General features: G+C 39.6%; 1 protein-coding gene across 2 annotated transcripts in view; it reads right to left on the bottom strand.

Annotated features, from left to right (window-relative positions):
• The window catches only part of slc4a2b (solute carrier family 4 member 2b), a 46807-nt gene extending 24705 nt beyond the window's left edge, over window positions 1-22102 (bottom strand). The window contains exons 1-3 of one of the 2 annotated variants that reach the window (XM_038730548.1): window positions 22075-22102; window positions 12773-12851; window positions 7122-7293 (exon numbers count right to left, since the gene is read on the bottom strand). In XM_038730548.1, coding sequence (XP_038586476.1) covers window positions 7122-7181 — 60 coding nt within the window. In that variant the 5' untranslated portion in view covers window positions 7182-7293; window positions 12773-12851; window positions 22075-22102. Of the gene's footprint in view, window positions 1-3768; window positions 4026-7121; window positions 7294-12772; window positions 12852-22074 lie in introns of those variants that run through there. The other variant, XM_038730558.1, reaches the window with a different exon arrangement.
• Window positions 22103-24010: the final 1908 nt, after the last annotated feature.

Raw genomic sequence — 24010 nt, 5'->3', positions numbered from 1 at the left:
GAAGTGCAGGCAGGAGATATCCCTTTCCCCATGCTTATCAAAGCCTCGTGATCGCCCTAATCAGAGTCCTATCGTCCAACCTGCCACCTTCACCAGTCTGCCTATTGTGCCAGGGCAGAATAAACAAGACTCTCGCTTTGAGGACAAATGCTGCCTGAAAGGACAAGCCGTGTTTGAACAGGCAGGAACAAAACCTCACGTTGACATTCATCTCCACATTTGAACTTTGCCACAGGAAGCCTAAATATTGACCAAAGTGGTCTTGTTAATGCATCTTGAAGGGATATATAAGGATCTAAACATCTTAAACTTTTCATAGGATGCACTTTTAATGGCTAATATTGTAACAGGCTGGAATGAAAGGTGATTAAAATGTTAATTTTTTGCCAGGATCGTAAAACCACTAATCATTGAAAAAACATTTGCGGTTGATTATTTGACCGCTGAAGAAGAACACTAGATAGCTGAATTACAGCAATTCATTAACCAGATGTAAACAGTTGTGTATAGACCTTTTTCAGAACCAATTCCACCATCATTAGTCAGTTCAATTTCAAATCTTTAAGCTGAAACGCATCAGTGCTTGTATCAGCAATCACAAAGATCCCAATATTAGACAAGCCAGGAAGCAAATCCATTGCATTAATCACAAGAAAGCAAAAATTTACTACTGTGTATTTGAAATTTTAAACCTTATAACCTATAATGTATGCTAGGCAGGAGAAATATTACTAAGATAAAAGATTGTGCTGGATATATATACAAAAAAACAAACAATAAAAGTAATGAAATCTTTGACTTTTTACTTAAAATGTATTGAAATTGGTGCCAAATAAGAGTTAGAGGGATAGTTTAGGTATTCTGAAGTGAGGTTGTATGAGGTATTAATCCATAGTCAGTGTATTACCTACAGTAGACGGCGGTCAGTGCGCCACCAGTTTGGAAAAGCAGACAGGATTCTGGCAGGGAAACAGAGCAATGCTCCGCTGTGGACGGGGGCAGCAAAAAACATATTGGCTCAGAGTTATAGCGACACAGCCCGGAGAAACACAGGCCCCCACCAACTTTAGAGATATTCAGTTTGATTTCAGTCTGATCTCCCAACTTTCTAACCCAAAAAATGTCTGTACCAAATTTCATGGCAATCCATCCTAGTGGTTCTCAAACTGGAGTGCGGGTCCTACAGGGGGGGCAAGCAAGGCGGTTTTTATTTCAATAAAAACCTGTGTTGTTAATGATCAATAAAAATGAAATCGCCTTTTGCTGCAGTCGGAGTGTTTGAACTTTTTTTGGCTTCTAAAAGGGGGCGTGACAGAAAAAGTTTGAGAACCGCTCCTATACTTGTTGAGAATTTTCAGTTTATTTCAAAGTGGTAAAACGTTTTTAACACGAATGACTCAAACTAGGCAATAGAAATATCAGCCATGATAGTCTGCAGAAAAAAATAAATCACAAATATAATGTCATGTTCTTGCCTTTTAGCTTAAATGTAGTGAGAATAAAATATTAGCTAGTAAATGAGTTAATCTTGTAAAGAACTATAGTTCAGAAGTTTTAAAAAGTCTTGTGCATGTGCAGTGGCTGTGTTGTATAACGAGATGGACACTGGACAGTGTGTGGAGGCTGCAGGGGAGATTATCTATGTTATGAGGTAGGCTCAAATCCCACACAGTCAGCACTTGGAGGGGAAAGGGGGGAGAAAGGCCGCGGATGCTGCAGTGATCATGTCCTCCAATGTGGCTGATGAGTCACTGCATTCCTACATGTCTTTACATAAGTCTGCGAGGAGATTCAAGTGCACAATTTGCTCTGAGTGTCTGATTATTCTGCAAAAGCATTTGATTTATTACCCAGTTTTGTCCACAGCCAACTGTGATTTTTTTCTATTATGCAAGCATTGATTTTTACAACCTTCCTCTTAGATCATACATTAAAAAGGCATGTTTGCACGGCTTGTATATTATATACAAATGTATAAGTCATATACTGTGAATTTTATCAAGCGATCCTTCAATCAGTCTGAGTCTGGAAAAAATATCTCAGATTCTTTGTTTTTGCTTCCTGTCTGGTGATACCATTTGATTATATTTGTATTGGGAACAGGGCTTTTATCAGCCATGAGCATTGTCATTTCATGTTATACAAACAGGGTTTTCAGTAGCCAAACATGGACAGATCATTTGCCTGACAGTCTATGATAACTCTGAATCCGTTGAGGGGGATTCTGCAGAGGTTGCCAGATGCACGTCACAGGAAGTGTGAGGTTAGGAAAGTGATAAACACAAGATAGGTAGGAGGTGGTGGTGTGTGAACCACACTGACACTTCTATCTGAGGTCTCACTTCCGGACAGCGACTGTCTCACCAAGTGTCCCTGATACTGTTGCACTATTATGTCAAAGTTCACTCTTATATGGATGAAGACATGATGACAGCAATGTCTGGCTACATGTCATGGTGTATACCAGTGGTTCCCAACCTAGGGGTCAAGACCCGCCCAAAAGGATTGCAAGAAAACTATGCGACAAAGGAGAATCAAAATTATATTTACATAGAGTGGATCGTTTTACACTTTCAGGCACCAAAAATGTCAACTGAAACTATTTGGTTGGACTGTCCAAGATACAGCCTTATTTTAAAGGAATAGTTTTGGGAAATACAGCTTTTCGTATTCCTACTGAGAGTCAACGAGAAGATCAATACCACTTTCATGTACGAAGCTACAGCCAGCAGCCAACTAGCTTAGCTTAACATGGAAATGGGGAAACTGCTATCCTGGCTCTGCCCAAACTAAGGTAATAAAATCTGCCTACCATCATCACTAAATAACAACTTCTATCTTGTTTAATATGCGCAAAAAGCAGCATGTAAACTCTATGCTAAGCTAAGATGGGCACTGGTTGTAGCTTCATATTTAACAGAGATACATGCTAATGGTACGAATCTTCTCATCGAATGTTCAACAAGAAAGCAAATTTAAGGTGAGTTTGTTTCCCAAAATGTTGAACCATAAAGTAATAGTTTGAAATCTCTTGGACAAACGCGGCAAGCTCCCTTGATGACTTTTGTCATCACCGTGAGGTTGTCAGTGTAGATTTAAGGACTCCTGTCCTGCTGATGCTTTTACACTTCAGATTTTTTACAAAATTAAACAAACTATTAATTCATGCACTTTAGAGATGCTGGCAGGTGGATTTTCTTACCTCTGGACAAAGCCAGGCAGGCTGATTTTCCCGTTTCCAGTCTTTATGCTAAGCTAAGCCAACAGGATCTAATCTGCAGCTTCATTTTTACCGAACAGAGTGGTATCAATATTCTAATCTAACTCTCAGCAATAAAGTGTGAAACTATTCATATAAAGGGGACATAACCCAAATGGAAAGCAATGGTCTAGACAGTTGTGCAGGATGCAGTAGTTATAACGCCCCGGATGGCACTATATAGGTGACTATCTGTAACTAGTGACACATTAAGATTAAGATCAGGTAGTAATTAATACTAAATGCATCTCAAAATCACAAGAACGAGAGTGAACATTAACCAGATGTGGAGTTCATGTAGAGGTTAAATGTATCTGAAGAACCAAAGTCAGGCTATATACACACATATATGTATAGGTTTAGAAAAGATCTATTTGCACTATTGGATAACGTGTAATGACTGACTGGGAATGATAACAACAAGCCTAAATATCAGAAACAGAGAGCAAAGCATGCCTTGGAGCCACGTCCTACGGTGAGTCCTCTACGGTCGAACTAAACAAACTCACCTTAAATGAATACAGATAGTCCATCAAATAACCAACAGGTGTGTTGCTGTTGCGGCCTAAAATACAGCAAGATAGCTATATTTGCTTTTCCAATGTCAAAAGTAAAAGTCGACGGCCACGTTTATGAAGACAACCGCTTTCCAATTTTAGTCAGTCCTCGTCACTTGACCTGGGCAGATTTTCAGAGTATGGAGAAGACATTACTCAGTTTCACAACGTTGGCTCTTAAAAATCCTAACAGATTTTTCTGAACTCTCCCTGATCACACAAACACACATTGTTAGGGAGATAATAATTAACTTGGTTGAGTCAGAGCCAAGAGAACAACCAATAACTGGGAAGCACTGCCATTCAGCAAACATTTTTTTCTCTTTAGTGAGCTTCCCTATCACCAGGCTACCTGCTTATTCTAGTCATTTTCTAGTCCACAACTGCAGTAAGTTTTATGGCGGTTGACTATCTTTCTTGCTATAAATGGCAATAAAGACATGCAGCTTCTAAACAGAATGTCTTCAAGGATGTCGATCAACACGTTCGCCAAGAAAATTCAGTTCAAGATGTCCAACGTTAAAAAGGGCCTCTGAGCATCATAATCTGCAAGGGAATAGGTGTGGTAAACATGATAAAAATTGTATTGGCCACTGTAATAAAAATGGGCCTCATGCAAGAACAACTCGTACAATTTGTTCTTTAGTGGCTTGTTTCCCAAATTTCTCATATTTTGAATTTACGAATGGTCTGGACCTGACGTGGGAGTTTGAAAATCCTATATAAATTACATTTCAAAATTATGTTAATATTATCCTGTTTGACTGCAATTTGAATCATAATATAATTCAAAATGTATTCATATAGCCGTCAGTCAACTAAATAACATTATACAATATCAATATGAACATCTCAAACTGCAAAATGACTTACTGACTAATTGAAGGTTAATTTGTCACTGACTATATTAAGGTCAGCTTGCAGTGTAATCTTTTGGATGCCTTAGCGTGTTAGGCCCTTGAAAGAGAGTGACAGCGTGCGGATATATTGGCAGAAGCAGATGAGTGGTGGTTGTTGCAGTTGAGATTACAATGGGCTGTGCCTCTGCACATGTGAAACTCCACAGACAGACACACAGATCCAGCCCTGTTCCCTTAATTCCACTTTTGACGCTGTTAAAAATGATAACACTTTCCTTTATGGATCTACAGAAGCAGGAGTTCAATCTCCGAACTCATAAAGTTCTTCTTTTTACTGTAGCCTTCCATGGTATTATTGGGGCTTGACTGGCGCCAATTTACTATTCTCATGAACACACGCCCAGTCGAGCACAGGAGGTATCCATCAGGTGAGAGTTAAGATAAGATTATGAAAATGTTCTTGCATGAGGCCCGATGTTTGTGCAATTTATACAAATACAGGGTATCCAAAATAAAAACATTTTGGTGTAATTATAGACAATAGGCTTTCTTGCAAAACCTCACACATAGCTTATATAAAAAAGACAAGTGTTCAAGTGGCAAAGTACATTAATGGACTATGAGGAACTTCAAATGTTGTAGTAATCTCTTTTGGGAAAATAAACCTCCCCCCCCATCAGACCTTTGTTTACTTGTGCCTTGATGATAAACATGAATCATTTGGTAATCAGTCCTGCATGAAAAAGGTGTGTCATGACATCACCAGTCACAGCTATAATTATTTAGATTTTTCCCCTGACAAGGTGTGTAGGTAGGTGAAAGGTGAAGGAGTTTTGTGGTCATGGTTGAGATGTTCCCTCTTGTACTATTTGTTCTAATTGGACTGAAATGTAAATGTAATGTAATTTATTCCTCACAGTTTTAATGAGATGTAAAGGTAATAAATCAAAAAATAATTCAAATTGTTAAAGAAAATATGAGAAGTAGTTAAATTCACAGCCTCTCGGTCTCTGCACATGTTTCATGGATCAGTAGTTAACTTCCACCTCCTAAATACTCTAGTATACATTCTGTGTCTGAACAAGTGGGGTTGGATTTCAAATTTGGACAGCACTTGTGTCGTTTATGTCTGGCCCTATCCCTTTCCAGTTTGCATGCAGGTAGAGGCTGAAGCAGTCAGCATGGTCACACAATTGTGCAACACTGGAAAAGGAAGCAGCTGACACAAAAATGCAAAGCCAAGGGAAAGCAAGCATTTCCTTCATTGGTGTGAAGAAGAAAGGAGATCTCAGGCTGCCAGCTGAACTCGCACATGAGCATGTCTCAAGTACCATTTGAACAAGTGTGCTCTTTAAGTCTCAATAGTTATGTCTCAAAAGTACAATAAAAAGGTAAACCTCATCAGAAGTCTGTCAGAGGTGGCCTCTATGACTTGTAACTGAAAGGAAAATCTTTACTCCCACTGCCCTAAAATCATCACTACTTCCACTCACCTACAGATTAAACTTACAACACAGTAAACTCTCATCAATGTGGGCTGTTAAGAGCCATTCTGGGAAATAGAGAAATTCTTAACTCAAATAAAAGAACATGTGAAAGGTTGAGAAAGACGGGTAAATCAGTAAGATGCAATCCCTATAATTCAACAATCAAACATGATTCCTGGAATTCATTAACCATCACAAACTCTTGATATCTAACAATGAGACTAATCATGGGCTGGACTTTTCCTTTAAGCCTGTGATATTTTCTGCTACAGCAGCATCTTAATCATCTGAATAGAACCTCTTGAGTTGAGGAATGCAGTTTTCTTTGGCTGCTGACCAGCTGCCCCACGGGCAGCATGTTTATCGCATCAATCCCACCAGCAGGCATGTAATTAAGTTTTTCTAATATTATTTTTGTGTTTCCAACACTGGCAACCCATCGACTTCAAGAAAAGAGGAAGGAAACGGCTTCAGCTGTGGAGCCGTTGACTTCGCCACCCTAATGAAAAGGGAAATACAGCAGGAGTAGCTCTCTGTGCAGATCTTAAGTGTTTTTGAACTATTCTGAACATTTTTATTTTTGCAGTCATAAGTACTGTATGTTGCCAGTAGGATGTGACTAGATTTGTACACACATAGCTCTGGAGGGATCACCACAGTCCAAAATACACACTCTGATGCCAGAGAGGACTGAGAGTGCTGATGCAGCCTAAATCGAGCACATAGAGAGTATGAACTGAAGTAGAGGCATGTCTGGGGAAAAACAGCTACAGTCTCCAACAAGACAGACCATAAACTGCACATTGTGAGAGTCATCTCCTCCTGAATAACATTCAACCTGGTTTGTCACCAGGGTCACCAACTCTGCCTCACGTGTTTCATCATGTGGCCGACTACGCTGGAGCTCGACCTGAGAAGGCAGACTGAGGATTTTCTGTATGCGGTCGTGCGCACTTACACTGTGAATAACCGATGCCACGGCATCTGTAATCTGGTTGGGAGCGCTGGGGTTGCTCATGGCTCCGTGGTGGAGTTGCTGCTTGAGAGGCTCTGGAAAGCTGGTTTGGATCGGTGCGGCTTTAGCCCTTCTCTTTCTCACTGGGACTCAGACAGCTTTTGGGCAGCATAACCTGGAGACAGAAACAGATCCTGGGGTTAGTCAACACAAAGCTGGAGATTTACAACATGAGGCAAACAAGGCACTGAAATACTGTAGCTGTGGGCCAGTAATCCCTCAACATGAAGAGTAGTCAGAAAGTATAATGTCAGTGGTGTGTTTTTTATTGTTTGTGGCTTTACTACAGGACATTAGATCTAAAATGAAATACTGAATATGAAGCTGAGGTCATCCATATTGGATGAGCAGTTCAGGACTTGAAGCCCTTTTAATATTTTGTCCTTCAATTTTAGTTATTGACTGTCTAAGTCAGTCTGACCTATTTCCAACTGATCGTTATCTTATGTTGCCCAATAACTTTGTCTCCTAAAATTGTAACAAGACAACTTTTCAGCCATACTAGCAGCTTTGTGAGGCTGCAGTGCTTTGAACTAAACATACTCACAATCCCACTGCTAACATGCTAATGCTAAGCAGGTATATATGTTTACCATGTTAGCTGGTTATCGTGCTAAAATTTGTTGATTAGCACTACACACAAAGTAAAGCTGCAAGAGTTTGATGTAATGGTAGCATCCCTTGAGCTTTACCGCTGGCATGACTAAAAATGGCAACGATCCCTACGCAGTTTATGTGATGTGGACTTAAATACCTTTTTATATACAGTCTATGGTAAATACCCTAAAAATAAAGCAAAGAGTCAGAACTTTGAGTTAATTAAGTGCAAAGCCAACAAAATACAAAGCAACATGCATACTATGGTCGAAGGACAACAGTTTCAGGATTTCCTGGAAGCCCCTTAAGTACCTTAAGGTCCCAGACCCACTCAAACACAAATGCCTAAAGTGAATAGTGTATATATTTTATATGTTACCTTAATCTAATATACATTGAATTACCTGTTATGTTCTATGTTCTTTTATGTGTGTAGCATGAAGGGACTACAAACTTTCATTTCATTGTACAATCTTGTGTTGTATAATGATAAATATATTCAGCACGCCCTCACCACAAAAACTGCTGTATATGTCGACTGCAGCTTCTATATTTACGTTTATTGTTAGGCCGCAAATTCTAGTGGCTGCATGAATTACGACAGGAACAAAGGAGGAAGTCAGGTGGCGTAGCATAAAGAGCAAGAAAGTCCATAAAAAGGTGGATGAATGGGTCAAGGAAACACAGGACTTTCACCCAGGAGACAGGGGTTTGAGTCTCGTGTGAAACAAAGTCAGCATTGACTTAGAGTTAAATAACGTACGTATTTCAACTCAAACCCTGATCTGTTCCTAAACCTAACCAAGTGGTTTTGTTGTCTAAACCTAACCAAGCTGCGACTGTTTCACAACGTTCACCACGTTTTTAACGTCATGTGACTTATGTAACGCACAGTACGCCTGTAGCTGGTACTTTCCATGGTCATATGTGTCATTTTGGGAGTCATTGGCAATCGACTTATTCTATCATTAAGGTATCAGGACGTGTTAAATAAATTAGCTCGATCCTTGTTGTGGAAACAGATATGTAACATTATACTTGAGGAATAATGTGAGAAGTACAAACTAACATGCTTTTACAAAACCACGTCTTTTTTTAAATTTCTATGATTGTTGATTTCAAACCATACGGCGATTCCTCACCGCCATTCAAGTTCATTACCATTATAGTCAGATAAGGGCCAGATTACACACTGCTACTGTGCAGGGGACCCTTTGATAAGCGGCGGCACCTGCCTCAGCTAAACTCCACCTCTGTCACTCTGGAGTCTCCGTTGTGCGACATACAGGAATTCACAAACAACCAGCGGAGCTTTGCAGATATAAGATAGAAGTATAAAATGTTAACGAAGATGTACTACAAGAGGACAATTAAGTATAGAAGTAACATGCTGTCTTAGAGAAATGTCATTTATGTAGAAATATGGATCTTGTTAAAGATAAATTGAGTAGTCAGTCAACAGAAAATTATCATTTCCATAATTAACTGATCGTTTCAGTCATTTCTTTTTTTAAAAGTGCCAAAAATTCATAGGTTCTGGCTTCTCAAATGTGAATACATGCTGTTTTTCTTTATTCTCTATGATTATTAAAAAAAAGAAATTGGTGGGTTTCAGACTGTTAGACTGTCAGCCAAACCAGATATCAGAATTTTGTAGACGGAACGAATCATGGATCAGTCAAGAAAAAAGTCACTTGCAGCTCTGGTCCTTGATATAATTAAGCTGCAAAGATCAGCTGACAAATGCAAAATAGAGTGTAGAAATTGGTCCATTTGTCCAAATGACACTAAGGATTTATTGCTAAACATGATATATTTGAATTTAGTTGAATCAAACAACAAGACAATTTTACAATTGTTAAATGTCCTAGACAAATCTTAGTTTCCAGAAATCATGTCCTGCCAAAGTCAGCCTGGCTCTCTGACATCAGCTATCAAGGAAACGATAAGCCTCCCTGATGCCTGAGCACAGTCATATCAGTGACCTTGTTGTCGGCGAGGGATTTATGAGGTACAGCTGTTTTATGTTCATTAAAGCACAATCTTTGACGAGATTAAATGCAAAGTATTTAGGAGTGGGACAGCGTGAACCTGCATTTAAATGTGGATTGAACAAAGATATCACCTGCCGCCAAAGACACCTAAAACTGAGCAGACTACACAATATTTTGACATTGTTTGCTTTGCCACAATGGCAATCACTGCATCAAATGATAATTACATACTAGGCAGCTGTCCTATATAGCAAGTTTAAATGTTAATGAAGTGTTTCAATCTGTGCAGTAATGGCAATAAAGGAGTCTATTGGAGTCAGCCTGGCTGTGTTTGAAGATTACTTTCTCAGTAAACCTAGAACCCACCACTGTGGAAGAGGCAGGGCTGGCTACACAGGGATAAAGTTACAGGGATCTGAGAAAAAGGCATGGGAACCAGCTTATCTACCTCAGGCCATGTCTGTAATAATACTAATAACAATAATGACCAGAAGAAGAAAACAATAATACCAACTGCAACTGTCTTGGTGAGCAAGCCGATTAAAAAACATAACAAAAAACATGGTCTTCAAGTATCTAAATGTTTTTTGTCTTCAATCAGATCCAATCAGAGGACTGATTAGAAAGGAACTGGTTGTCCCTTATGCAATAATTGAAATGACCAAAAAGGACATGGACCAATGCTGACAGTGAAAGAGGAAGTGGGGAAAAGATGCACTGTGTTTCTCCTGGAGGAAGTTCATGTCTTCCCAGAGTCATCCAGAAGCCCAGTACGTCACAAACTGTTCCTAAAAAAAAAAGACGACGAAGAGCATGGAATATTTTTGGGCTTGAAATCTTTTCCATGCAAGACTTCGTCACAGCCTCAAAACGTGTGCATGACACTAAAAGCAGAGACTAAAATCAAGATCACATGTGTGAAGGTGCTACCTCTGGTTCCTGAAAGTCATCTACAGAATGTAAAAACTAATTATAGCGTACTTTCCGTTTCATGTGAATCTAGCATATGAGCCATATGATCTAAGATAAAACTCCTCCGTATAGGTCAAAATTAATCACATTGTTTATTTTGCCAACTTGACAGCGGATAGGGAGTAACCTGCTTTTCACAGTTTCTGAAGTATTGTTGTAATGATTTTGAGGAAATAACATTTCCTTTGATGTTATCTACAGGCAACCTGCATCAGGGCATCTAAACAGATATAGCTTGAAATGTATCTGGAAATCACCAAAATACTGACATTTGCGTCACACCTTTAGAGGAAGATGATAACTCAAGACCATGAGTTTGGCATTTTTATGTCCTTATTAAGATAGGGTGTGAGTTTGGAGGTGACTCATCTCTCTCACTGAGAATAAACACACCTTACAAAGATGCTGTAAATTTCCAGTATTTATAAATATGCCCTGCTCACCTCTGAAATATTTTCTCCTGAAAAGAGCATTTTCCTCTTTTATTAGGAATATGAAAAGGCACATTAGACACCCTTTGGGGAAAAGGACCATAAAAAGTGAGGAACAAAAGTCGTTAGCCTGGCATTCTCAGCTGGGGTATTTTTTTTTTTCGAGCTTTTTAAAAAAAAAAAACAAAAAAAACAGGAACCATAAGTTACAGAAGTATGGGAGAGCTCCATATTAGGAGCATAGAGAAGAGATGAAATAGCACAATATGCCCACGACCATCTCAAAAATGTATGGGAAGCAACTGTCAAAGAGTTTTTCACCCTAAGCAAAGATTTATATTTCAATAAATGCCAATTTCATTCGTCAACATCTTTCACTGTGATCTCATGTGAACTTTGGGGATGAAGACAGACAAAAGGTTAAAATGTCTTTGCTATGCCTTCTCTTAATTACTTTAAGGGAAGGGAGTGAGACATTCAAAAGGTTACAGCCAGACGCAAACTCACGACACAAGCCCACATGCGTCTTAACCCAGTGATCTGTCAGGACACTCTGGTTTCAATCCGCAGCTTGGCACGTGAGTGTCGACCGCAGACTGCCGGCTCATCTATAACTCTATCAAAAAGGGGCATAATTAAAGAACAGTTCAATAAAATACACAAACTGCCAATAAAAATGCCTGTCCAGAAATAGAAGCTTGATCACAATGTCTAAACCTCAACCAACCCACAGGGCTGTACTTATAAAAGCAGGACAATGGCAGGGAGGAAAGAAGTGGTTTACGGTTTCATTAGAGAACTGGGTTTACAAAACAACAAGACGGTGTTTGAGATTCATTTCTGAAGAAACAACACGTTTTTTTTCCCCTGAAAGACTGATTATGATAGCTCCAAGTGACGTTAAGAGATGTCGTGGCCTTAGTGTTTTATCTAACACAATACCATGCTGTGACATAAAGTTAACGGAATCAGGATTATTATCGCCTGTTTAAGACACATGCAAGATCTGTTGCAGGAAAAAATGTGTCTGATGAAAAGAAATGTCCAAAGAAATAAGAATGGTTGAGAATTTTTTTTTTTTTTTAGCTGTGAATGGTCAATTCTGGTTGGACCACAGCATTTAGAGAGCCGTCACTTCCCAAAACATGTCCTTTAAAGCCTCTAATTTAGGATTTATAAGAGCATAAAAGAATGTGTGTGCTACTAAGACTCAAGTGGGCTGAAAGAAGCTTGTCAGAGGACTTTTTTTCTGCTATGTAACCTGTGGAACAGCGGTATTTGTTTGAAGTCGTTATGGTTGCAGAACGTGGCTCAAGCCTGAGTCAGCTCAACTTTCCCCTGAAGTCACCTGGATATTTAAAAAGTCTGACACTAACAGGAACACTGTTCTTAAGTTAGAATAGACTCGACCTGACAAACGGCGGCTCTGGTCACCTAATTGAGGACTAACCCATATACTGAACTGTATACAGTGAATTAAAGAGACAATGAATTAAACAGACATACAATAAGGATTAGAAAGCCACATCTTTACAAATAAGACAACCTGAAAACATGACAACTGGTCAAGAAATACAAAGAGATCCCTGATCGTACATACCTTTGTGTGCTTACAACAGAGAAGCCACCGCAGACATTGTAGTGTAATTCTGAACTCCGCTGTGAAGAGACACCCGGGACTGGTCAGAGTGCAGGACAAAAACAAACAGAGGGAGAAGAGAGAGATTGGGAGACAAAAGGAACGAGAGTTAGAGACGTGGAGCGTGAGCCTCGGCCAGTCATGTGCGGTCAAGCCTCCCGTTGAGCAGAGTTCTCTCTCAGACCAACAGGCACAAACTGATAGCAGCAGCCTTCCTCCTCAGGATTATGTTTCCTCCTCTAGCCTGCTGACAAGTAGCCATGTGACTCTCCAGGACCCATTCAACACTGAGTCAGAGGCTGCTGTTCAGACACACACATCTATCTGTGCCAGATACACACACACGAACATAAACACACTCAAACTCAAACTTAAGGTGAATTTCAACCTGTGTCTAACAGACCATAACAGTGGTTCTGTACGTTTTAGACCAACCTGTTTGGCGTGTTATGCCTCAGAAACAAATCAACATCTACTTTGCAACACCTTGTCAGTGGCTGTAAAAGTCTACTGGTTGTAGCAGTTCAACAAAAGTGTGATTTTTTTTTCTCTCACATTAAATCAATTTGTATAGTCCTTAAGACTAGGATTGAATAAAATAAGTTATGTTGTCCAAAGTAATTAGGATACATCGTCTGGGAAAACAAGCATTAAAATACCATAAAGAAAAAAGGTGGTTTGGAATTTAGGTGGTTGTAACAATGAGCCATAAGATGCCTCTAATGACAAGGGGATTACACAGAAGGCTTCACATGTGGCAATACTGTACCTACTCTGAAAAAGGTCTATTACAATCTCTTTCTTAATCTGCAGGCGTGACATGTTCATGTTGCGACAACAGGTGACGTCCTGGTAAAAAAGAAAAGGCTTTTGACCTTAAGAGTCAAGTGTGACGTGACAGGTTGTGCCACAAAGGCCTGGTTTACCACACATGCACGTACACAAATACATGACATCTTTTATTCTAAATCATACAGATGGCAAGACAGGGCGTGAGTCATGTACCGGTTTTCTTTAAAACATTGAGTAACTTGACTTTCTAAAAAAAGGCCTTTGCAACTTTATCAGGAAGCTTCTGAGCATCTGTAACATGATGATATGTAATCGATATTCTGAAATAAGCAATGCCAACGACTGCAGGCGTTGCGTATATCTCAGGGCTGGGCAATGAAACAATAATGATAATTATTGCTATTGGTATTGTATATACACTGCTCAAAAAAATAAAGGGAACACTTAAACAACACAATGTAACTCCTAGTCAATCACACTCCTGTGAAATCAAACTGTCCACTTAGGAAGCAACACTGATTGACAACCAATTTCACATGCTGTTGTGCAAATGGAATAGACAACAGGTGGAAATTATAGGCAATTAGCAAGACACCCCCAATAAAGGAGTGGTTCTGCAGGTGGTGACCACAGACCACTTCTCAGTTCCTATGCTTCCTGGCTGATGTTTTGGTCACGTCTGAACGCTGGCGGTGCTTTCACTCTAGTGGTAGCATGAGACGGAGTCTACAACCCACACAAGGCCCTGGGTTCCTCCTAATGCAAGACAATGCTAGACCTCGTGTGGCTGGACTGTGTCAGCATTTCCTGCAAGAGGAAGGCATTGATGCTATGGACTGGCCCGCCCGTTCCCCAGATCTGAATCCAATTGAGCACATCTGGGACATCATGTCTCGCTCCTTCCACCAACGCCACGTTGCACCACAGACTGTCCAGAAGTTGGCGGATGCTTTAGTCCAGGTCTGGGAGGAGATCCCTCAGGAGGCCACCTCATCAGGAGCATGCCCAGGCGTTGTAGGGAGGTCATACAGGCACATGGAGGCCACACACACTACTGAGCCTCGTTTTGACTTGTTTTAAGGACATTACATCAAAAGTTGGATCAGCTTGTAGTGTGGTTTTCAACTTTGATTTTGAGTGTGACTCCAAATCCAGACCTTCATGGGTTGATAAATTTGATTTCCATTAATAATTTGTGTGATTTTGTTGTCAGCACATGTACAGAAAGGAGTATTTAATGACATTATTTCATTAATTCAGCCCTAGGATGTGTTATTTTAGTGTTCCCTTTATTTTTTTTGAGCAGTGTAATTTTCCTCAAAAACAATATAACAAATGTTCAATAAATGTTCCAAAACTTTTTTTTTATGTAATGCATTTGAATCAGAAACCACTTTGCACTTACATTATCGATTAAGATATTTATTTTGTTGAGGAAAAAAGGACGGAAAACAGATTTGACTTCATTTTACTCACGCGCATTTATTGAAAAATTTTTTTTAATTTTATCACAATTGTTTTGAATGTTCTACCTCAGATTTGTTAAGTGATCCACTGTTTGGCAAGTGTTAAGGTGAGAATAAAGAATATAAAGAATAGTTTAAAACCACAATTAACCATCTGGTTTCTTCAACTTTCACTCACTTGAAAGAAAATGATTTGACATTCATTGTGATAATTATCGATATTGAATGATATACATTTTATTTTAATCGTGATAACAATTTTGGCCATATCACCCAGCCCTAGTATATCTTTTGCAATAAAGTTTGCAATAAAACTAGTACACATCAACTGCATGTTTTTGGGCATGTTTATAGATTTCCACAGGATGTTTATTCATTAGTGAATGTGTGTGCAAAAAATGAATGGGAAAGTAATGACATGTCGCCAAATATGTCTTTAATTATGACTCTTCTTAATACAATGGATGCTGAAATGCACTGCATCTTTAGCATGTCAATCTGGTTTAATAATTCTTATTGAAGTTCACCTCGACTATTTGCTTGTGCTGGTAGAATATATCAGTTGTAAAAAAAAACAAACAAAAAAAAACATTTTCCTTCAAATACACCCTGGCATGCTACAGGTTCTTAGTGTGTTTGGCAATGGAAAAACAAAACTTGTCATGTCATGGAGGAATCAACACTATTACACAATTAATCCCACCTAAAGTCAGAAAAGCCTCCAGATTAATTGTGTTTTGCAGCGAACAAAGAACAGTCCTGTGATCTAAACAAGTTGCTTACCCGTTCGCCAAATAATCAAGTGCTGCATTCCACATCAGCTTATATGAGCCTTAGGACTAAAGAAACACCCAATCTCAGGAGGAGCCTGAGTGTGTGTGTGTGTGTGAGATATAATAATTGTTTGTCCCCAGGGATGTGTGCTCACTGTGCAGTCACATGCATGTCTTGCGGAGGAAAAGAAACATTTAAAGCCACAAGCAGCTAAAATTGAAGTCCACTTCAAAGTCTGGGGCTTTCCTCAATCCCAGCAGTGTGCTGATAATAGCATTATCCACTGTGGTCAACTATATAAAGAGGTGTGACTTCATACATGCAAGGTCGGTTGACAACTTTTTCTTAACCATGAGCAACACACGACATGCTTATTTCACCACACATCACCTGAACAGATTGGAAACACTGTCCTCATTCTTGCTGCTTTGTGAGATTTTAAATTCATTTGTTCAGCCAGTCTTAAGGTATTTGGGGCTAAGAAAGCAGTCTGTACTACATCCAAACCATCTTGTGTACATTTTCCAAACACCTTGTCTCTGCTGAAAGAAATAATAAAAAAGAAAGTTTTCACAAAAACATCCCGCCATCAATTTCCCTAGCTTTCACATATGGCAAATATATAAACACTACTCAGAAACTCTCCCTCCAGCTTCCTGTTATTCTTCTCTCCCTTCAAGTCTAAAACAAACCTGCCATAATCCTAAAAGTGACAGATAGCCACCCTGTTTATGTGGATTTAGCGGTGGTGTATGTTGATAGCTGTTGCCTCCGTGTGTTTTAGCCTGAAATAGCTCAGCAGTTTAGAAATCACCCATTCAACTCCTCTTTCAGCGTCTCTACCTCCCTGCTCTGCTCTTCACACCCCAGTGGCCACACTAACTTCATGCAGGGTTTGGCGGGGTCCAGCACTTCAGCATGGCTGTGCTAAGTTATGTGCACTCAGACACAGGAACACTTGTAGTCTCACACGGTCCAACAGCTGCACTCAGGCGATGCGTGCCCATCTTTATTTCTCGCTCTTTGTCCCGTCAGGGCAGCAGAGGCAGCACCTGTCTTTGGGGTGAAGAGGGATTGAAGAGGCAACTAAATCCCCACATCTTACATAATGCCTGCCCACTGTCCACTGCTCCAGAAAAGAAAAAGCAATCACTGCTCAAGCATTTTTATATCTTAAAGACGAGGATCATCTGCAACATTCTTACTGCTACAGACAGAAAAAGTGAAACAAAGTTCAGAGTATCAAGCTATGTCAAGGAGTTAATGTGAAACGTTTGAGAGGGAGACAGAATATTTAGAACAGCTATATAACATGCAAGTCACTGAAAAGCTCATGTAACATATCACCCATAACATCACTGGATCTAAAGTTCCTCACATGGATTTATTCTTTATTCCTTTTTATTTTTAAGCTTGAGGCTTAAGGCTTACATCCAAAAGTGTCCCCTCCCCTAAAAACCCTGGCGAGACATTAAATCATAACTTTCATGACAGCAGTAAACTTATTACTGTTTAAAAGTAAATCCTGACTCATCATCAGCTGGCTTATCAGAGATATACGAATATCATTGTATTTTGGAGACCTGAAAATAGAGGTTTTCATGGATTTCTGACACTTGATTTTGTTTAAAATGATTTTTGTGAAACTGAGATTTTTGTAAATAGTATTTATAATAATTTAATAACTGATCATATTTAATAGTATGGTTTCAGGGGCAAAAATCTTTACCTTTTTAATACATGTTTGTGTACAAAAGAAATGTAAGTCAAAATCTCTCCACTGGATTTTTTGAAACCTAACTGATTTTCTAGCCAAACAGCAAATTGAACATAACACTGACATATTTCCTTAAAAAGCTGTTACAGTGAACGTGTTAGCAAACAGGAGCTAACAGATGTGTTTCCAATGTTGACTCTTATTTTAGTTCCTGAGGGCTGCTAAATGCTCCACTATGTTCACCAGCTAGTCGCTAACTTTGTCATGTGGGGCAGCTGAAAAGATTAAGATATTAATATGATCAGTCTCAAATTTCCCATATCACAGAACAAGTACAATCACATTTTTTCCATTTATGTGCATGCTATGCATAAATTAAATAGTCAAAACGTGCTTTTTACTCAGTGTTTCCCACAGGATTTGGAGAGACTATGGGGGGTGGGTCTGAGGCACGAGAGGGTCCTGTAAAGTAAATTACATGTGTCCATTTATTTTTAATGGACACGTGTTTACAATATGTTTTATACTTTCTGTGAATATAATCCAATTAATCTTATTTCCATCCAGTATAGACACCTTATTTTTAAAACCGGACGTTTTCACATATGTATCCTCGCGCTAAATTCATCAGGTCGGACCCAATTTGATAAATAATGTTGTATGTGGTTCTCGTATCATGAAGACTACACAGCCTCTCTTCAGCACTCTCAACACTTGTCTTTGTAAAGAGAGAAAATGACAGGATAAAGTCGCTAACCTGCCTGTCAGCTCGCTCTAGATTTACCATAAAGGCTTTAATACGTGTGCACTCCAAATGCAGGTGCGGCTAGCTTAATCGCCTTCTCACAAACGAGTGACAGAAACACTCAAAGCTGGTCAGACCATTTGTTGCCTTTTCTAAGAAGTCAGACACAGATGGAGTGGATGTGCTAGGAGACAATTCAGCAGAACAGTGCCTGCAAACTGCGTCTTTTCCGGACACTTGCCGACATGTCAACGTAATTGTTCGGTAAAATTTCTTTGGTCTTTTGACGTACGGAACACTGAAAGTGCTTTATTTGCTATTTCCGGCCAATTCATTTCGGTGGCCGAACATTTGGTGCATCCCTAGAATTAAACATCTTTTCCAAGGGAAAACTATATAAAAATGGACACACTGCACATGCTTTACACTGCAAAATGGACAAAAAAGAAGATTTAGTGACTGGTTTTTCAACTTCCTCTGGACAGTAAGACCTTGTTTTCATCACCAGAGAGTGATCCTGTCCAGCTCCAGTGGTGTTAGGGTGTGGCACCTGTCAAAAACTTGCCTCCAGGGCTGCTCAGGTTGCACCAGCTGCCCACAAGCTAAAGCCTTGTTCCCACAGAAACACCGTAATTGGAAAGCTTTGACCTGGTGCACTTTGTAATAACTGTATTTATCCTCTTGAGACTGGGACGGGAATAAAATATCACCCCCCCCGCCCCCGAGCTCCCAGAATCAAAACAAAAGGCCTACAATCTCATACTACGGTCAAACACAAATCAGCCATTTATCCATTTCCTAGAAAACATCGTAATGTGATTATGTTTGTGTGGCAGACAACACAACTTTAAAATCTCTGCTAGTAAAGACTGAGAAATGGCATGAGAATTTAAAAAAACTTTCCCTCATGGGAAAGGATGATAACAGTGAAGGAAGAGGTGGCAAGGATGCCTGACCTTGTCTTATGTAGTTAAGTGTATAATTAGATGCACCAAAGAGGCTGCAAAAGACAGACAGCTTAATGGGGTTTAATGTGACAGGATGGTAGCCCAAACTATGCATGTTCCAGGGTGAGCTGCCAAAGTGATTAATGATAATTAAATGCAACTTAGCTGGCTAGAGCAGAGCAACAGCCAAGCAAGCAAACTGATTTGTAGACAACGATGGGACTCCAAAATGTCCAACAGTAAATCGGCCTAAAACAACAGTGTTTAGTTTAGTTTAAGACAGATTGGGCTTGATGTGTTTGTGGACAAATTGCTGGGTTTGTTTATCTGCAGAGGGGAAGGTAAAATAAACAAGAGCCCTAAGGCCATGGTAAAAAAAATAACAAAAATCCGCCTCTTCTCCTTCCTTGTCTTCTGCATGACCAAGCAATTCATGACAGGAATGTGGGAACGCTCACCTCAACTGTTTGTTCCTTATTTGTTTTTACCCTCCAGAAAAAAAACCCCACAGGCTACTGTTGTCACAAATCAATTTACAATAAGACTGTTTGACAGTTTCCACTGAGGCGAAGGAAAACAAATAAAAGCCGAGAGTGAGACGGATCTATCAGATGTGTTCAAGCGACACGCAGGATTATATGACAAAAGGAAGCTGAACCGCTCTGGAATTTGAGAGTGCAGAAGATCGAACAGGGTCAGATTCACCCAGACAAACATTTCAGATTCCTCTAGCCTATTGAATGAGTCCTGTTTGAGTTTTGTAAGACAAAGATGTCATCAAACGGAGGTTTGATTTACTTAGAATCAATAATCTCTAGGAAAAGACTTTTGTCCTGTGTCAAAGTAAAATATCTCAAATAACCTGCAGTGTGCATGGAGATGATATTAGTGAGTCAGCAGATGAGACATCCTTCCTCCATCCTGCCAGAGGGCATGTCCTGAGCTCTATCAGCCATGTGACAGAAACAACCCTGGGACTGTGTTTCCCAATCTGGGGTGCAGGGACCTGGAGGGGTCCTGGAGGAGGTTTGAAATGGGTCCTAACAGAAGGGATTTAATTTGTTATAAGTTACAACTAGTACTGAAGGGACCCAACGATTAATCAACTGATTAAAGATTCCAGTTTTGACAACAGATTAGGGCGTGTATCACAAACTGTTTTCTGTCCATCCCCCTTTGGAAATTGGAAAAAAATCCACAATGTATAAAGTGATTGCATTTGGTAACAAAAAAGGAGCCATGGTGAATATTTCTGTTGTGCAAAAGCAAGCTGACTTTGGCCCAAACTGTGTTATTTCAAAACAACAAATACACAAAGTATCTACTGCTTTACTGACAGTGAACTCCGGAGGAACAGAGGCTCTTTCATATTGTGGATTTGATTTGACATGTTTCCTTTATGAGTGTCCCAGAATCAGATTCACACTGCCTGCCTTTTTCAAAGCAGACATTTTTGACTTGTCACAGCAGGGGGAAAAAAGAACAGGTGGAGCTAATAACACAAAGGATGGCTCAGTTCCAGTTATGTTTCAATGCAGCAATTACTCATAATTTCACCTGCGTTTGCCAAGTCTGAAGGTCTGCACATGGCCCCACCCCCAGTCTGGGAACCACTCCATTAGGGCCAATGTTTGCCAAAACCCAACTCCCCCAAAACAAACGCCAAAATATTTGCTGGTTACAGTTTCATGAATTAGATCAGTTATATGCATTTCTGTTTAATCTCATTATAAATGTAATACTTTTTGCCACTTTAATAGCAACTTCTTCTGGCTTTTGTAAGATGTTAAAACCATTTGTTATGTTTTATAGCATACTTCCTCATTAGTGTGTCCTACTCCACTTTTGTCTCCAAAGCTATGGTACAATAGATGCACAAAACAAAAAAACTCAGATATAGGTCAAAAGGATGAAACCTGGGGGTTCTTGTCGGGAATCCATGGGTTATATAAAATAAGTGCTGAAACAATTAGTCCATTCATCAATTACAATTAGTTAACTTAATTAATTAAATAAATAAATTGTTATTAAGCTAAAAATAATAAGCAATACTGCTTCTCAAAAGTGAGGATTTGCTATTTGTCTCTGATTTATATCATTGTAAATTGAATATTATTGGGTTTTGGACTGTTGGTTGAATAAAACAAGCAATCTGAAGTTGCCTTGACCTTCAGGCATCATTAAGAAAACTGTTTTACTGTTAATGAAAACTGTTGCAATCCTATTGTCACTATCCATACACTTCATATTTATATTAAAACTTTCCACTGACGGATCTTTCAAATTAGAGAAACAAGACACGCCATGCTGCTGTTGCACCACTAAGCAATGAATGAATGAATGAATGAATCTTCTGCCTTATTCAGTTATTTGAAAAGAAACAAGGACTCGTCTCAGCCAACTCCTCACTATGCTCATGAACATATTTTTCACACTGAGGCTGCTGTCAGGAGGAGTGACCGCTAGGGATGAGGAACTCCTCTGACATGATCGTTTACTTCCCTCCAGTCAGTGAAGACGTTTAAACCACAACACAACTGTAAGTCCGGGCACATTTACACACACCTTTGTTACCTGCTTAACACGCCGGGCAACAAAGCGAAGTGGTCCACCGGCAGTAGCGGACACTTCCAGTGCATGTGTGGCAGTAACGTTAACTGGCTGTCAATGCCGCCTCTCTTCACGGGAAAAATGAGTCAACGGTAAAGACCGGTTCATGACTTTGGAGATAACGGTAGTTCAAACCACAAAAAACTCGTTTTCATAAAGCGAAATCTTTGTGAAGCTTACAACCACACACATACTGGGTCTTGTTTACTCACCGGGTACCTGGCGCTCACCTCAAACTCTCTCTGAATCACTCGCTCAACCGGTGGCAAATTGCTAAAATAAAAAACACTTTCACTTCCGGTAGATCACTCAAATTAATAGCCTTCGCGAAGAGCATAGGCAATCGCGTGCATTTACCACGGCAGGGAAAAAATAGAGTATTATACTTGTGGATGAGCTCGTAATAAAAACAATATACTAAAACATCACATTGCAGCATGATACAAGAATTTACTTTTTTCAAATGCTGTCGAATGTCTTTATTTTGAAGCCAACACAAATTTACTTCCTGTTTTAGCCTTTAATTTTTGGCAGCTTGTCGCCATTTTCTCCAGACAGAACTTGCTGCGCCTGCGTGGATGATTCATGTGTCTGTGGCCTGAGGGAGGGCGTCGTTCCGTTATGATGCTCATGACCTCCAACAATAGAAAAACATTAAATATCAACTAAAGGTTTTCAGGTTGTGAAAACGCGATCATGCATACATTGAAATGCATAATGAGGATTAATTTACAGTAGCAAGTAGGTATTAAAATGTGGGACATATCCCATCATCTGCATCATCATCAGATTAAATCTAAGTTAAATGAAAATGGTCAATAATTTATTAACAAAGCATCCAAAAACGACACATTTAGCACCTGCCATGAAGCTTTTTTTTTGTATTACATGATCTTCAGGTGGATGTTGCTCAATTGTTGTTGTTAAAAATGAATAAACTTTCCATTGCATTTACTAACTCCTGTTTTTAAAGTCAAGAACGAGTTTTAACAATTATTAATAGTCTCATTACTGCTCTTTTACCAATTATGAGCTAACCAAAGCAGTCAACTGCAGGAGCTTCCTAGTAAAGTTTCAGCTTGTATCAGCTGCTTTGTGGAAATTGGAAGCCTTAGGTAGGGCCTGCCACATTACCTGGCTTCGGCCTATGTCTTGAACCTAATGTGAGCAGCAGGTGCTGATGTTAGCTGGCACTGGACTATGATTTATTTATTATGTTATGTAAAATATAAGAAATGTTTCTTAAATGCAAATTGTCTTGTAAAAATCTGTAGGCATGAAACTCAGTGTCCAAATCCAGTTTAAAGACATTTTTTCCAGTGTTGTGGTTATATGGCGCAACAAATTTTCCCAATGTTCTATTGTTCAGTTTTTCCCCTGTTCCTTGTTGACAGAAGTGGCAGAAGTCTTCAGCCACTACAGCCCATCTGCTTCATGGTTCAACGTGTTGTGCATTCAGGGCATATTAAAAGATTCAGAGATGCTCATCTGCATTCCTCAGTTGTAATGAGTAGTTGTTTGAGTTACTGCCTTTCCATCAGCTCGCACCGGTCTGGCCATTCTCTGACATCAAGAAGGCGTTTAACAGAGAAGTGCCGCTCACTTGATATTTTCTCTTTTTCGGACATTTCTCTGTAAACCATGCCTCATAGAAAGTCACTTGAATCACCTGTCTCCCCCATTCTGGTGCTTGGTTTGAACATCAGCAGGTCGTCTTAACCATGTATTCATGCTTAAATGCATTGTGTTTCATGGCTGAAGTGGTGGTCCAGCCCTTGTTCACGGTTCCTGCCTGCTGCTAATGATCTCTGTCTGTTTTTGTTTGCCTTCTTGCTCCCTCTTTGGATTTATTTGGACAGCCTTTGCTGACTGACTGTTGCCGAGCCTGTTTTTCAACAAAGACCATGAGGGAAACTGCCTTTTTACCTTATCTGCTCTCCTTCAGTGTCCTGCATTTTGTTCCCACAACTTGGATCAAAACTGACACGCAGGCCTAAATAGCTACATACTCAAGGTACAAGATTTAGGGTTGAACAACAAGATTAAGTTGTAGTTCTCTTAATGCTACTCACAGAAAACAAAGTTTTATACAGTAGAGGGGGAGATCAATAAGTCATAGTGCTGAGGATGAATTAAAGAGGCTAACAG

This window comes from Micropterus salmoides, unplaced genomic scaffold, assembly GCF_014851395.1.
Source record: "Micropterus salmoides isolate LMB-PRFRI ecotype aquatic unplaced genomic scaffold, ASM1485139v1 Ms_hic_scaffold_1, whole genome shotgun sequence".
NCBI classification, from domain to species: Eukaryota; Metazoa; Chordata; class Actinopteri; order Centrarchiformes; family Centrarchidae; genus Micropterus; species Micropterus salmoides.
Note: the sequence above shows the minus strand (reverse complement) of the source record. Positions and strands in the feature narration are given on the sequence as shown.